Source organism: Acartia tonsa, chromosome 5, assembly GCF_053477335.1.
Source record: "Acartia tonsa isolate MP-2025a chromosome 5, ASM5347733v1, whole genome shotgun sequence".
In the NCBI taxonomy this organism is placed as follows: domain Eukaryota; kingdom Metazoa; phylum Arthropoda; class Copepoda; order Calanoida; family Acartiidae; genus Acartia; species Acartia tonsa.
Window position 1 is genome coordinate 770417 of NC_137264.1, and position 16377 is coordinate 786793.

Sequence of the window (16377 nt, forward strand, 5' to 3'; positions counted from 1 at the left end):
CTAAAAATATCCTGACAAGTTAAATCATATTTGTATTTATAATTTTGTGGTATATTACAGTAAGTTTACCATACTATAAGCAGCCATAAGCATTTTTTATATTCCAAAAGGACATTGAAGGTGAGTTGGTAGTTTTTCAATATTTTTTTTCTGTTTTCAAATATTCAAATAGTGAATTCCTAAAAACTTCTAACATTTTTGGAAGAATAAATATTCACAAATATAGGTTGCTGAAATAAAAGCTTTTACAAAATTTATAATGTATCTATTCCAAAACTAAAACTAAAACACAGAAGCCCCCTTTTTAGTTATAAATTATTATTTGTAGTCAACTGAAATTCTAATTCTTAGATAACATGATTTAGACACATGTGTACTTAATTTAGGTTTATTTTAGAATTTGAAATCATAGTCAGTCTACACTTCACTTTACATAAACAAAAACATTCTTAGAGCATAAAAAGAAATTCTCATTAATTTTCTTTTATAAAATGGGACTTTTTCTATGGATTATACTCTACTTAAATGTTTGTGCTAACATTGTCATAGGTAAACTTTTTTTTTACAAAATATCTATTAAAAAAAACGAAAAATTTATAAATTGCTAAGCACATCTTCTTTAATACAAAGTATAACAATGTCTGTCTGTCTGAAGCTTAAGATCTTGTAAGTGCTAAACTGATTGGGCTCTCCTTTTCATGAAAATATATATACATACAAGTCCTGTGGTGGTTTAATCTATTTTCTTGAAGGGTGGGACTCACCCAACACCCCCTAAAAAGAAAAACATCCCCCCCCCCCCAAAAAAATAAGAGGCATGGGAAACCCATACCACACCTTGGGGCATATGAAAAAAATACTAATCCCCCCCCCCCCTAGGTTTAGCCTAGGTATATGTTCTCTTACTTTACCAACTTACATGTGTGTTAGGTAAAAATTGGGAGTGTTACCATTATACAAATATTAATATTTGCAACAACAGTGGTACAAACAACAATGAGGGAGTGGATCAGGTAAGAGTATTTCATTAGTAAATAGATATTATCATTGTATTTTAGATGATAATTTACAAATTACAGCATGATTTATTTTCATGCTATAATTTTTACACCTTCAGAACAGAGATCCGCAAATGCTCTTAGGATTGCTCTGAACATTTGTAATTGGCTATCTATAATACAAAGTAGCTTGATGTCTGTCCGTCTGTCTGTCCCTTAAGATCTTGGTAACCACTGAACCGATTGGATTCTACTCTTCAGGGTATATACCTATTGGTCCTGTGGTGGTTTTAAGCTATTTTCTTGGGGGGTGGGACACCCCCAACCCCCAAAAAACAAAAAAAATACCCCCCATTTTTTTTTTTTTTTTTTTTTTGTATAAGAATTCTTTTGTAGAAATTTTCTTTTGAAGAAGAATTCTTTTGTAGAAGATTTCTTTTGTAGAAAATTTCTTTTGTAGAAGATTTCTTTAGTTCTTCTTATTTTTTTTTTTTTTTTTTTAATTTTTTTTGTTGTCTCTTGGGGCAAAGCCCCTAGAGGCTAGGGGCGAAGCCGTTAGTTTTTATATAAAAGACCAATAACTTTTTTTTCACAAAGTGAAAAAGGTTGATTAAATTTTTTTATAAAAAAATAAACATTGAAATAATTAATAATTTAAAAAATCAACATTATTTTTGAAATCTAAATAAAATTTTCACAAATATAGCATGTAAACTTGAGTCTAGGGGTAAATATTCTTTGATTATTTATGTACATTATAGGTTTATCCCTGAAAATTTGACAAATTACTGCTAATACCCTTTTCTAAACAAAATCAATTAATAAACTACTCATATATTGCTTATATAAAAATATTATTGTTGCTTAGCTGTGGCTTGGATTGTCTGATGTAGTAATGGCCACCTTCCCTGCTTTTGGTCTGCTCATCCTTAGTGGAGCAGAATTCACAAATTTTAATTTTGGAGCAATTTACACCATGATTGGCATAGGTGAGTTTTAAATAATATTTTATAAGCAAAGCCAATATAAGAATCAGTTTAGTCAGTGGGGAATGTGTTTGTCCTTGTTACTTATTATTTTATCAAAAAAATTTTCTCCTTTCCCTTATTTGTTCTAGGGAAAATTTCTTGTTGTTGTAATTGATTATTGTGTATATACAAAAGCAAATTAGAATTAGAATTTTAAATAAAATTAGGTTTTGTGATTTTATAAGTGAGTAATCTAGATCAGCATTTTGTCATTTGACGGAAACATTTCATCCTAATTTGACAAATTTTATAGGGCAATGTTATATTCAGAAAATATTACAAATAGGAATATATAATATATATTATAAGTTAAGATCATTAATTAAGTTTGTAATATTCTGAATTTAATTTAAGTTTCAAATTTGGTAAAATTTACATCTTGTTGAAAAAGAATATTATTTAATAATTAACCAATATGACAAAAATATAGTCCCTAATACCCAATATTGAAAGTTATTTTGAAAAAATCAGCAACCAATATTTTTAATGCTTAACAGTCAGGCCCCTTTCCAGACCTTATAGAGTCAGTGGGGGCATTAACGCCCCCCCCCCCTTCTGCTATTATCTTAGCTCCTATTAGAGCTAGAGGGCTTAAAAATGGTGTTTATGTCCCCTCTTTAATAATGCACTTCTGACTATAAGTAAGTCAGGGTTAATTTTTGCTTCCTTCACCCTATTATTTAACAACCTTTGTTTTTACCTAAGAATTTTGAACTGCTTTTATTTTCTTATTTTTTAACCAAGAAGAACATTTTTTTAAAAAAAATATTTATTTTTTAGTAATTTCATAACATAAAATACATAGGTTTGCTGGCATCCTTTTAAGGTTTCTGAATGTTTACAATTGTTTTATGCTTGACATTTATAGAAGTTTTTGAGATTTTAACTTGAAAATATTATTTTAAGATTTGTTAGAAGCAGCCAAGACTGGAAGAATTGATGAAGTAAAATCATTCCTTGATCAGGGAGTCAACATTGAAGCAAAATTGGAAAATGGTAAGTGTTTCTTATTATAAAAAGACACAATTTAAAAACTTAATTTGAAGAACTTTTTGAAAGCAATTTCAACCCACTTATAGCTATTAGAGAATTTAATGATTAATAGCTTATTTTGAAAACATACTTTATACATATTTAGTTATCTATCTATCTACCTATTCTTGTATCTAAAATATATATAACCTATGTACTAAGGTGTCTAAAAAAAATGCGTTTTTTGGTTTTGGGAAACAACCATTAGGAGTATGAAAAAAATAATTATAGATTCTTATAAAAATATCAATTTTATCATCTTTATAAAGGTGTTTTTTCATATCTCTTAAAACAACAGCTCTTTTCAGAGCTTATAGAATTCAAAATGTATGTTTGTTGCTTTATTCTTATTGAATTTAAGGATATAACATTCAATTAAAATCTCTTAAGAACTACATTTAAAATTTAATTTCATAATGCTTTTTTAAAGAACAAATAACCAATTTTATTTTTACTTAAATTATGATTCAAATGTAAATGTATTTCCATTATATCATATTTGTTCATTGCTCTTCCCCTTAAATTTCCTAAGCTCTTTTGATTGACACATGACATAATGACTCATAATTAAGTAAGTAAAGAAAGAGCCTTTTTAGTGACAATTTTAAAATAAGATAAATTGCTTATTTTCTAAGATATAAAAATGAAATAAAAGGTAACTAGTTTATTTCATCAATGAGGACAGTATTAAAAGAGATTTCTTATTAAGAATAAAATTTGCCATAGAGAAATAGTTAAAACAAAATTCTGAAGAACCTAAAATGCTCTTTGCACAGAGGCAAAAAAGAAATTATGTCAAAATCTCAAATGGATATATTAATTTAACCTTTTACTACTTTAATATTGTATTTTTCAACCAATATGTTGCAAAATAAATGAGTCTTTTGATTATAATTGTTATCACAGTTTTAGCATCAGGCATTAGGCACTACATGTACCTCTCAGTACAGCCACATTTTTAGAGATATCAAAAAACACCTCAAGTAAATATTATGTACATTTTTACAGAGACTATGGACCTATAATTATTTTTTTCATGCTCCCCAAACCTGAAAATGCATTTTTTTCAGACACCATGTATAATATATCTAGGGTGGACAAGTCTGTTATATGCATCAAAATATGGCCACCTTGATGTAGTCAGATATCTTGTTCATAGTGAAGCAGATATTAGTGCTAAGAATAATCATGGTAAGTCATTTCAAATATCTTATGATTTGTTATTCATTCTTTTAAACTAAAAATATTTTTTTGTCATCATCTATCTTTTTTACCTAAGTAATCTTTCAACCCTAATTTGTAGGCATACCTATATTTTGAAAACTTCTTCTTGTATCTTATGTTTAACATACATATAGGCATGTTGCAAATCAAAATTACCGCACTGAAATGCTAATTATGAATCCTAAAAACTATTTTTTTTCAAATATTGCTCAAATATATTTAGTTTGAATAATATCTTATTAAGTACCTGAATCAGCTGATTTAGTCAAAACTGTTTATTTTGGTAGGTTATTTGAAGATTATTTCAGACCGTATCAATATTTTTCAAAACGGATTCATATTCTTACTCAGTATTTCACTACCTTTTTTTTTGATATTCTACACGCCTCTTGTTGAAGGAATTTAAACTTTTAGTTTTATATGGGGGTAGGAACATTCAATTCCCCCCAACAGGCACGTTGTTTTTAGATTACAAAACCCCTTTCAAGTTTCACAGAGTTTTTATATTGGATCAGTAACCCTTCCCAATGTGTAGTAATGTAAAAATCCACAGTAAGAACACACTTTTTTGAGATTTACCATCCATCAATAGAGCTCAAGAAGGTTGTCACAGCCTAAGAAGAAGCAGAAGTTAGTGATGCTGTCCACCAGATGCTACGCCCATCTGTTTGAGATGAACATCTATATGTAAAAATCCAAAAAAGCTTGCCAATTGACCTGCTTTACTGTACATACACTAAACATCTGTATCTATATGTATCTAGGGGATACAAGTCTGATTTGGGCATCACTGGGTGGCCACCTGGATGTTGTTAGGGAACTTCTAAAGCATGGTGCTGATATCCATGCTGAGAATAACTATGGTAAGTTGATTAATATTTTATCTTAAGATATGGTCATGATTTGTAGTTTAAACATAAAATATTATTGTTGTCATCATCTATCTACTAAATCAATCTTTCTACTCCAATTTGTAGGCATACCTATCTTTTGAAAACGTCTTCTATGTATTGTATGCCAATATATGCTCATTAGGTTACCTATATTATTTAGGTATACCTAAACACTAAATGACTAAATGATATCATAATAAAAAATCTTACATATCTGTTTTACATCTAACAATCTATTCTTGTAATTTCATCCATCTATCTATCTATCTATCTAGGATATACAAGTCTGTTTGGTGCAATAGATTCTGGCAACTATGCTGTATTTACAGAGATTCTGAAGAATGGTGCGGATATCAATGCTAAGGGTAATCATGGTAAGTTAGTTTATTTATTTATACAGGGTGTTTTTTTTTAATAGGACAATATAATAGGCTTAATATAACCATCTTGCCATTGACAAAAATTAATAATGTATATCTAAATTTTTTTATTGAGTTGGGGCAATTTGTATAAGAAAAAATACTTGGCAATTTTCAACAAATTATGCTATAAAAACCGGTTTTTCCAAAGTACCTATTTTTTGAAGATTTTTGGATCGTGACCAATTTTAAGAGTGTGCAAAAATGTGTATATTTTAAAAATTCGTATTGCGCGGCTTGTGTTAATAGTAGAAAAATGTTATGTATATCGTTAGAATTGTCATAAACTATAGTTTTTGTGTGTTTAAGAATTATTTCTGTGCTACGTATAGTTTAGGAGCTACGTGATAAAATGTCCTAACTTACGTAAAACTTTTCAATCTTTCTCACATTTTCCAACTTAGCTTCTAAACTACAAATAGCATGGATATGATATGGATTTCCAAAAACTAGAGTTTATGAAAATTCTAACGGTATGTGTAACATTTTCTCCTATCAACACAAGCCGCACAATTTGATTTTTAAATTGGTCATGATCCAAAAATCTTCCAAATATAGCTACTTTGGAAAAACCGGTTTTTAGGGCCTAATTTGATTAAATTGCTAAATATTTCCTTATACAAATTGCCCAAACCCAATAAAGAAATTAAGATATAGATTATTAATTTCTGTCAATGGTAAGTGGGTAATATTTAGCAATACTTTTGTCCTATTAAAAAAAACAAACCTGTATGTTATATGTTCATGACTTTTAAAAGATAAAATGTAACATTTTATAATATATTTACTAAAACTATCTATCTTTCTTATTAGTGAAAGGTGTTTAAATTAAAATGCATAGATTTTTAAAATTTAAATTGTGTGGCTTGTGTTGATAGTAGAATGAAATTATATTCTATGAACTGCTTAAGCTCTAGTTTTTAAAATATAAGAACCATTCCTGTGATGTGCATAGTGTAGGATGTAGTCGTAAAATGTTCCAACTGACCTAAAGGGAGTGTGAACTTAAAAATTTCTCATCTGATTATCAAATCTTAACATTTTCTAAGCACATTTCACTACACTGATCAACCAAAAACGTCCTAATAATAAAAATATCCAGAAATAATGCCTTGATTTTATGGTATTTTGGGAGGGAAAAAGGAAAAAACAGAAGAAATCTGAACGTTTTTGTTTCTTATAATGTTTGTAGGGATATTTAACTTGTCATATATAGTTGAAACAATTTACTAATTTACTGCTAAGGATTTATTTTATGATATAAAATTGCCAATTAGTTTATCTAAAACGTAGTAATTAGGTACGTAATAAAGACCTATTTTAAATTCGTATTATTGACAAAAAAATACCTCACTGTCTAAAAAGGGTTGAATCTCATAGATTATTTAAAATAATAATATCCTTTTTTATTGTGTTGGACAATAAATAACCCACTTTGGAGAACTAGTTTACACTTTTATTAGACTGTTTGTAAAGAAATATTGCGTCTTTATTATTTACAAATTTGTAATTAAAGGTGGGCGAGAGATGGGCCATCTAAAGTTAATTGGATACTAATAAAAAAACCTGTTTCTAGCTTTGTTATTGTATTTGGTTTTCAATAAAAGATATTGCTTATTTTATCAATTTCTAAGTAACTATACATTGGTTTAAAGCAAGGATATACCTTATAAACATCGTCGGAAAAAGCCGTTTTTTAAGCAAACAAAAGCGCATTTTGCTCTATCTGTGAGATATTATGAATGAGAAAAATTTACGTTCACAGTCCCTTTAAAACTTGACTTACAAGTTTATTATTAAAGATTAAAGTTTTAATACAATAAAAATGCATACCTATTTAAAATTCAAATTGCATAGCTTGTGTTAATAGTAGAAAAATGCTATGTATATCCAGGCATTTTTTGCACACCCTTTAGTTGTGTAATGTATTGATGTATTTTTTCTTTTGGAAACTCTTTTTTGTTTTCTTCTATTAATTAGATATGCTTATTAGGCCAACCTATTTTATATACTAAATGATTTACTGTATAGTCATTTGAACTGATTCTATAAAATTATCAACCTTTAATTAAAAATAAAAGACAGTACACAATTATAGTAAGATATCTTGAGGTCTAATGAGCTATATGTAACTATGGGCACCAGACTTTGTACTGACTCTGAATTAAGTCTTCAAGATCAGCTGAAAGTTTTAAGATTATAATAACAATAATAAGATTAACATGGTGACAGCAAAAGAACATAAATCAAATTGCAAACTAATCTAAATAAGTATTTGATAAAAGGGATGTCCAATTTTTTTATTCTATCACTGTACAAATTCTAATCTTTATGTATATCTAGGTCTTACAAGTCTGATGTTGGCATCAAGGAACAGTGACCTTAATATTGTTAGAGAACTTCTGAAGAATGGTGTGGATATCCATGCTAAGACTGATGATGGTAAGTTAGTTTATCTATTTCTATAATAGATATTCTATTCATATATTCTTTAACCCCTAACGGTCGGAGGGGGGGCGTTGAACGCCCCCCCATCCGGTTTTTTCTATCTCATTTTCTGTGTGTGAAAGATAAAGAGCCCAAACTGCTTGACTTTTTAAGTGTGGGTATGAGACATAACTGAGAGTTGAAATTTTTTGAATATCTCCATCCTGGCGGGCACAGGATGCCAGCAAACCTGGCAGGGTCATCCAGGTAAAGAGCAAAAATATTTTTTTTGACTTAAACAAAGCATTTTATCTTACCAAAATACTAAAATATTCTCTAGTAGTACATCCTCATATTAAATACAGGTGTTCAAGTCAATTTTAGGTTCTAGGTGTGATCCTGCAGTTCCTGATCCTCCAGGTCTCCAGAAATCTTTAAAATGCTCCTGTGGCCGCAATTTTTGACTTAGAGACTTCAAATTTCAAACTTAAGCCTATCTAACATGTCTACATAATGTATTAAAATTTCATAAAGATCCGCCACCGTTTTAAGGCCGAACACCGACTGCGGCGGCTGGCAGCTGTCAAGTACAGCTGCGGCCGCAGAAATTATATTTTAATATTTCAAAAATAAAATTTACATAAAGATAAACATTTTCTGCTTCAAAAATAAAAAAAATTACAGCCGTTTGAAATTTATAAGTTAAAAAGGACCTAAAACAAAGGTTGTTAAATAAAAGGGTGAAGGAAGCGAAAATTGACTTTGACTTACTTAAGGTCGGAAATTCATCATAACACAGGGGACTTGCACAAAAATGTTTAGCCCTCTAGCTCTAATAGGAACTGAGATAATAGGGGGGGGCGTTGAACGCCCCCCCCCCCCCCCCCCCCCCCGACTGATTAAGGTGCGGCAAGGGGCCCAACTGTAAGGGGTTAAAACATAAAATATTGTTCTTAATATATTTCTACTCTAATTTGTAGATTCCTTACATCTTTCATCTAATGATTATATATTTTTATTAGGTCAACCTATTTAATACCGTTATACATAAATACTAAATGATTTTTAATTTTACATGAAAAAACACTGTGCATAAACCAAAACTAATATATTTATATATATATTTTTATCTAGGGTGGACATCTCTGATATATGCATCAGTAGAAGGCAACATTGATGTGTTCAGAACTCTTGTGGAGAATGGAGCTGATATCCATGCTAAGGATAACAATGGTAAATTAGTTTAAATATCTTTACACAATATTGTTGTGATTAGTTATTTAATCTTTGAACAATAATATCATTGTAATTTTTTATCTACTTTTATACATTTATAACCATCTATTTATCTTAATTGGTAATTATATTAATAACTATTTTTGTGTACCTATCTTCATCTATGTATGCTTAATGGGAAATACATAAGTATAACTAAATTCTAAATAATATATGATATAACTATCATTTAAACTAAATATCATCATTGCTTTCATTATTCTCATTTATACTGAGTTAACAAATTTTATAAAGGGTGTCAGTTGCAAACTGGTTTTTTTTAAATGCTTATTTGAGCTATCTTTTGTAAAATAAAAAGGAATTGGCAACCTACTACTGACCATTTATGAGATAATGATGAAAAATCCAAAAAATAAACAGGAACAAAATCTACAAGATTGATTTTATTTAACATAGATTATCCCACAAGCAAATATTTAGGATAAGCTAGGAGCCAAACAGCTGGTTACACAGACATTTGAAACACACCAATATATACATGAAAAAATATTAAACATCCTGAGGTGTATTCAATAAAATAAAGCTGTATTACCTTATTGAGATTATTAAATATTAGGGAATTAAGAGGTACGTGTTTAAAAAAAAAACAGAGGTTGATTCTTAAAACAAATTTGTTTATGTCATTGTGGAGGATTCTTTACAAAACCTATTTTGCCTTAACAGCAATGCAGCAACCCTAATTGTTTTTTTTTTTTAAACCAACCTCAGATTGCTATGGACGGTACTACGTCAAACCCTAGATACGTCAAACAGTAGATGCGACAAACGCTAGACAGACAAACAGTAGACAGACAAACCCTAGACACTACATACGCTAGATACGACTAACGCTAGAATGCGACAAACACTAGAATATGACAAACGCTAGATTTTTTCTAAAGACAACAAACAATAGATACGACAAACGCTAGAATTAATCCTTATAAAAAAGTAAAAGGATGTTTGTTTGTCTATACTGAAGGATCTCGCTAAATGCTGAACCGATCGGATTCTCCTTAACAGGGTAGCTTCTCATAGGTCCTGGGAAGGATTATAACTATTTTGGGGGAGGGTACCACCACCCTCCTCAGATATTTTGCCCCTAGAAGAAATTACCACCCCCCCCCCCAAAAAAAAGTAATATTTTAAAATATACTAAAATAAAAAATGAGGTTGATGGGGGGTCAAAAGTTTTATAAGAAAGTTTTTTTATTCGTTGGCTAAGCAACTTTTGGCACTTTAATGAATTTGATTGGTTGGTTTAATAAGTTGAGTGTTCAAACGTTTAACCACTAATCTTATGCTATAGGGGATGTACATTTTCGGCCATTATCTTATCCCTTTAGATCCCTGCATTGATAGTAATATAAATTTAGTATTTATGAACGAAAAAATCTTTTAATATTTTTTAAAGTTTAAATTCTAGCGTATGTCGCTTCTAGTGTTTGTCGCACTTTAAAAATTCTACTGTTTGTCGCGAAATTGAAAATTCTACTGTTTGTCGTAGTCTAGTGTTTGGCGCATCTATTGTTTGTCTGTCTAGCGTTTGACGCATCTACTGTTTGTCTGTCTAGCGTTTGTCGCATCTACTGTTTGACGTATCTAGTGTTTGACGTAGTACCCTATGGACACCCAGTATCCAATAACCTATTATTGTAATTAAAAATAAAATACTGTACATATACTAAACCTAATCTATATATATCTAGGTACCACAAGTCTGATATTGGCCTCAATGAATGGATACCTGGATGTAGTCAGATATCTTGTGGATTGTGGAGTAGATGTCAATGATAGGGAAAATGATGGTAAGTCAGATCAGTTTATATTTGTACTAGGGATGGCAATCCGTATCTGGAATCTGGATCCGGAATCCGGAATCGGCTCAATTTTTGGCCAATTTTGGAATCCGAAAGTAAGAATCCGGAATCCGCAGGAATCCGCCACTTTTTTTGATGGAGTCTTTAAGAATCCGGAATCCGAATCCGGCCCAAAAATTCAACGGATTGCCATCACTAATTTGTACAATATTGATATTTTAATTGCAAAAGTTTAGATAACCTCTCTATTTCTAATGCTAACCCAGGAATAAGGATATCCTTAGGCTTTAAATTTCCCTTGACACATTCTCTTAAGAAATTAATAATTGAAGTAATGTTAATTTAAGGTTCTACTGCCTTGGATTGGGCAATTAAAAAAGACCATACACAATTAGTAGAATATCTAAAACAAAATGGTAAGCTATTCAAATAATTATTATTATTAAGCAGTTAGATGTCTATGTTCATGAGGATCAAATATTCACTGGTTTAGTCAATTAAGTTCACTAAAAAAGCTATAATTAGGTGTTAAGGGAAGATTTTTATAATCTTTAATAGAAAGGAAGAGTAAAGGAATTGGCATAATTTTTTTAACCAACCAAGAAGCACAAAATTCTGAGGGAATTAACTAGCTTTTACACATCTTCAATTCCTTAATAACTGCCATAATTAAGAACAAAGAACTAAATTTTTTTTCCATACTCCTTCTAGTTATATCCAATATTCAATGAACAAAAAAATGCAGTTTTCTGAGTCTTAAAAAAATATTCTATCATATTTAAAGATACAGTGCTGATATCAACATAAATATATTTTAGGAGGAAAGGAAGGAAGAGAGGTCTAATGATTCCTCTATGATAACAAAACAGGTCAGCTTTAAAACTAAGAATATTTATTAGTAACAAAGCTCTTCATTGTAATTAATATTTGGTTAACCAATTATTTTAAACCAAACAAAATTAATTATGAAGCATATTTTAAGTGTTGAATAATTCACAGCAAGAAAAATGTAACATACAGTGTGTTTTTTTTTATAAGAACTTTTTGAAAGCAATTTTACCCCACTTATAGTTATCAGAATTTAATGATTAATGGCTTATTTTCTTCGTTTTTTAAGGCAATTAATAGAACAATAAAAAAATATTCCGTTTTTATTTAAAAAGTACAGTAAAATCTAAAATTCAAAACTTAGGTGTCAACATCTAAAAATGGTTTTAGCGCATTTTTCTTATGCTCAAATAATCAACCTTTTGCAAGAATGGCTGCTAAACACTTCAAAGTTGAGATATAGAGCTAAAAATGTATACAGATACTATTAGGGACATGTACTAGAACATATCAAAGTTTGAATGTCATATCTCAACCAGGGAGTACTGGCCCCCCAAAGTTGACTACAGAAAATCCATTTTTTTAAGAAAAATGCGCTAAAACGATTTTTATATGTTGACACCTAAGTTTTGAAATTTAGATTTTACTGTACTTTTTAAATAAAAACTGAAATATTTTTTTGTTGTTCTATTAATTGCCTTAAAAAACAAAGAAAATAAGCCATTCATCATTAAATTCTGATAACTATAAGTGGGGTAAAATTGCTTTCAAAAAAGTTCTCATAAAAAAACACACTGTATATTGGTGAACCCTGAAAACCAATCTTCATATATATTTTTTCTATTATTCATCAATTTATAAACACTATCTTTATCTTTCTATCAATGTATTTTTTCTTGCTTATTTCTACTGATAATTTTAGTATCTTTCAAAGTATCCAGGTATTTAGAGTCTATACATCCATCTATCTATCCAGCAATTAATTTGTGTTTCTAATTATCTATTTCTCAATCATAAATGTTTATTTATCCTAAATATATCCTATTAACCCTTTACAGTCGGGCCTTTGTCGCACCTTAATCTGTCGTGGGGGGAGGGGGGGCGTTAAACGCTTCCCCCTATTATCTCAGTTCCTATTAGAGCTAGAGTGCTAAATTTTTTTGTGCAAGTCCCCTATTTGATAATGAATTTCCAACCTTTTAAAAGTCTAAGTCAATTTTCGCTTCCTTTACCCTTTTATTTTACAACCTTTGTTTTTAGGTCTTTTTTTACTTAAAAAATTTCAAACGGTTGTAATTTTCTTATTTTTGAAGCTAGAAGAACAATTTTTTTCCAGAAAATGTTTATCTTCATGTAAATTTTACATTAGAAACATCAAAATATAAATTTCAGCGGCCTCAGCTGTACTTGGCAGCTGCCAGCCGCCGCAGTCGGTGGGCGGCGGATCTTTATGAAATTTTAATACGTTATGTAGACATGTAAGTAAAGCATAAGTTTAAAATTTGAAGTCTCTTAGTCAAAAATTGCAACCACAGGAGCTTTTGAAAGATTTCTGGAGACCTGGAGGATCAGGACCTGCAGGATCATACCTGGAACCTGAAAGTGACTTCTATTTCATATAAGGATATACCACTAGAGGATATTTTAGTATTTTGGTATGATAAAATACTTTGTTTTAGTCAAAAAAATATTTTTGCTCTCTACCTGGATGACCCTGCCAGGTTTGCTGGCATCCTGTGCCCGCCAGAATGGAGATATTAAAAAAACTCTTGGTTATGTGTCATACCCATACTTAAAAAGTCACGCAGTTTGGGCTCTTTATCTTTCACACACAGAAAATAAAATAGAAAAAAACGGAGCGGGGGGCGTTCAATACCCCTCCCCCCCCGACCATCAAGGGTTTATTTGTGTATCTATATGTTTATCTATATGTCCCTGGTAATGATTTTTATAATTGTATTTAGGTGGGTAGCTATCATAATCTTTCTTTTAATAAAACAGTTTTCTAAGTATTTCTAAACATTGTGAGAACACCTTTCTATCTCCCTTTTAATATTACCTTATTCATGATGCCTTTCTTTCTATTTCTTTTTTAATATTACCGTATTCATGATGCCTTTCTTTCTATTTCTTTTTTAATATTACCGTATTCATGATGCCTTTCTTTCTATCTCTTTTTTAATATTACCTTATTCATGATGCCTTTCTTTCTATTTCTTTTTTAATATTACCTTATTCATGATGCCTTTCTTTCTATTTCTTTTTGAATATTACCTTATTCATGATGCCTTTCTTTCTATTTCTTTTTTAATATTACCTTATTCATGGTGCCTTTCTTTCTATTTCTTTTTTAATATTACCTTATTCATGATGCCTTTCTTTCTATTTCTTTTTTAATATTACCTTATTCATGGTGCCTTTCTTTCTATTTCTTTTTTAATATTACCTTATTCATGATGCCTTTCTTTCTATTTCTTTTTGAATATTACCTTATTCATGATGCCTTTCTTTCTATTTCTTTTTTAATATTACCTTATTCATGGTGCCTTTCTTTCTATTTCTTTTTTAATATTACCTTATTCATGATGCCTTTCTTTCTATTTCTTTTTTAATATTACCTTATTCATGGTGCCTTTCTTTCTATTTCTTTTTTAATATTACCTTATTCATGATGCCTTTCTTTCTATTTCTTTTTTAATATTACCTTATTCATGATGCCTTTCTTTCTATTTCTTTTTTAATATTACCGTATTCATGATGCCTTTCTTTCTATCTCTTTTTTAATATTACCTTATTCATGATGCCTTTCTTTCTATTTCTTTTTTAATATTACCTTATTCATGATGCCTTTCTTTCTATTTCTTTTTGAATATTACCTTATTCATGATGCCTTTCTTTCTATTTCTTTTTTAATATTACCTTATTCATGGTGCCTTTCTTTCTATTTCTTTTTTAATATTACCTTATTCATGATGCCTTTCTTTCTATTTCTTTTTTAATATTACCTTATTCATGGTGCCTTTCTTTCTATTTCTTTTTTAATATTACCTTATTCATGATGCCTTTCTTTCTATCTCTTTTTTAATATTTTCTTATTCATGATGCCTTTCTTTCTATTTCTTTTTTAATATTACCTTATTCATGATGCCTTTCTTTCTATTTCTTTTTTAATATTACCTTATTCATGATGCCTTTCTTTCTATTTCTTTTTTAATATTACCTTATTCATGATGCCTTTCTTTCTATCTCTTTTTTAATATTACCTTATTCATGATGACTTTCTTATTCTAGATCTGATTGAGACCACTGCTTTACTGCCTAATGGACATCTTCTATTACAAAAGTACAATTTTTATTTTAACCTAATTCTAATGATTCTGCTTTTTGCATTATTGTTTAAATTCTATACTTTGAAATAAAAAAATTATATTGCTATTCAATTTTGTTTAAATGAAATGATTTTACCTGTCAAATTAAAACACATTTTTAAAGATTCTAAAAGTATTATTCTTTATATATTTATTTTATAATTTTTCTTTAAGAAAAAACTTTTGCCTATTAAATTTGTAACATGATTTTGCTTTAATAAGATGATTTTGCATATAAAATTATATTTCAATTATCACATTAAAGCTTTATGTGTTAATTTGTCTGATAAGTTTTTTGTATGATATTTAATATTACTTTTTTAACCTATCCTCTTAGGAAAGTGTCATTCATTTCAGTGACTTAATCTGGTACACTTGTCATACTCCATGAGTCTCAGGTCAAAACTATAGGAAACTATGGTAAATAAATCAATCAATCATAAAAGTTCTGAAATAAAACCAAGGATCATACATATAATTAGAAAGCATATGTATAAGAAACAATAAATAAGTAAGAGTACCAAAAATTTGTAACTTAAAAATTTTAATGAAGCAACATTAAAATAATTTAAAATTTTTTGGTATCTTACATTATTTTCAAAAAGTTAAAATTTTGATACTTTATCATAATCTTTTATTTTTGCTAAATCTTTTTAATGTTGCTTGTGAAAAATTATTTAAAGAAACATTCTCTTCAAAAATTTTAAAATAAGACGAAAAAACTGAGACATTGTTTTTTATAATTTTTATTTTACCAAATGTTTTATCTGTGATTAAAGTATATTATATGAATATACAAATAAATTTACATGTTGAAATTACACATACAACATGCAACATGTATAAGTAGCAAAGCACATAAAATTTATTGATAAACAAAAAACATGGTCAGTATTTGAAATGTTAATTGGTAATTTCAGAAAAAAAATATTCAGTGTAATTTCTTTCTTCATATTAGGACAAAAATGCAGGTTGACTTCAATAAAATCTTTTTTGTGTACAATTATTATAGAGGAATCAATGAGCTAAAAATTAATCTGAGGCACAATATCTATAGTTGCAGCC

The 16377-nt window shown here is 29.1% G+C and overlaps 1 protein-coding gene across 1 annotated transcript; it reads left to right on the plus strand.

Annotated features, from left to right (window-relative positions):
• Positions 1 to 363: 363 nt before the first annotated feature.
• On the plus strand, positions 364 to 15379 carry LOC145320071 (uncharacterized). The gene is made up of 13 exons (XM_080162512.1): positions 364 to 549; positions 931 to 1013; positions 1867 to 1987; positions 2933 to 3022; positions 4151 to 4249; positions 5047 to 5145; positions 5451 to 5549; positions 7938 to 8036; positions 9156 to 9254; positions 11006 to 11104; positions 11464 to 11532; positions 11935 to 11985; positions 15236 to 15379. Exons 1-12 carry the CDS (start codon positions 492 to 494, stop codon positions 11958 to 11960), a joined length of 1041 nt encoding a protein of 346 aa, XP_080018638.1. The 5' UTR covers positions 364 to 491; the 3' UTR covers positions 11961 to 11985; positions 15236 to 15379.
• The last annotated feature ends 998 nt before the right edge of the window (positions 15380 to 16377 follow it).

Bases quoted from the DNA above. Each gene is read 5' to 3' on its own strand.
- LOC145320071 (XM_080162512.1), top strand. From the start codon at position 492: ATGGGACTTTTTCTATGGATTATACTCTACTTAAATGTTTGTGCTAAC. The intron at 8,037-9,155 runs GTAAGTTAGTTT...ATTTTTATCTAG, and splicing joins CCATGCTAAGACTGATGATG to GGTGGACATCTCTGATATAT. The intron at 9,255-11,005 runs GTAAATTAGTTT...ATATATATCTAG, and splicing joins CCATGCTAAGGATAACAATG to GTACCACAAGTCTGATATTG.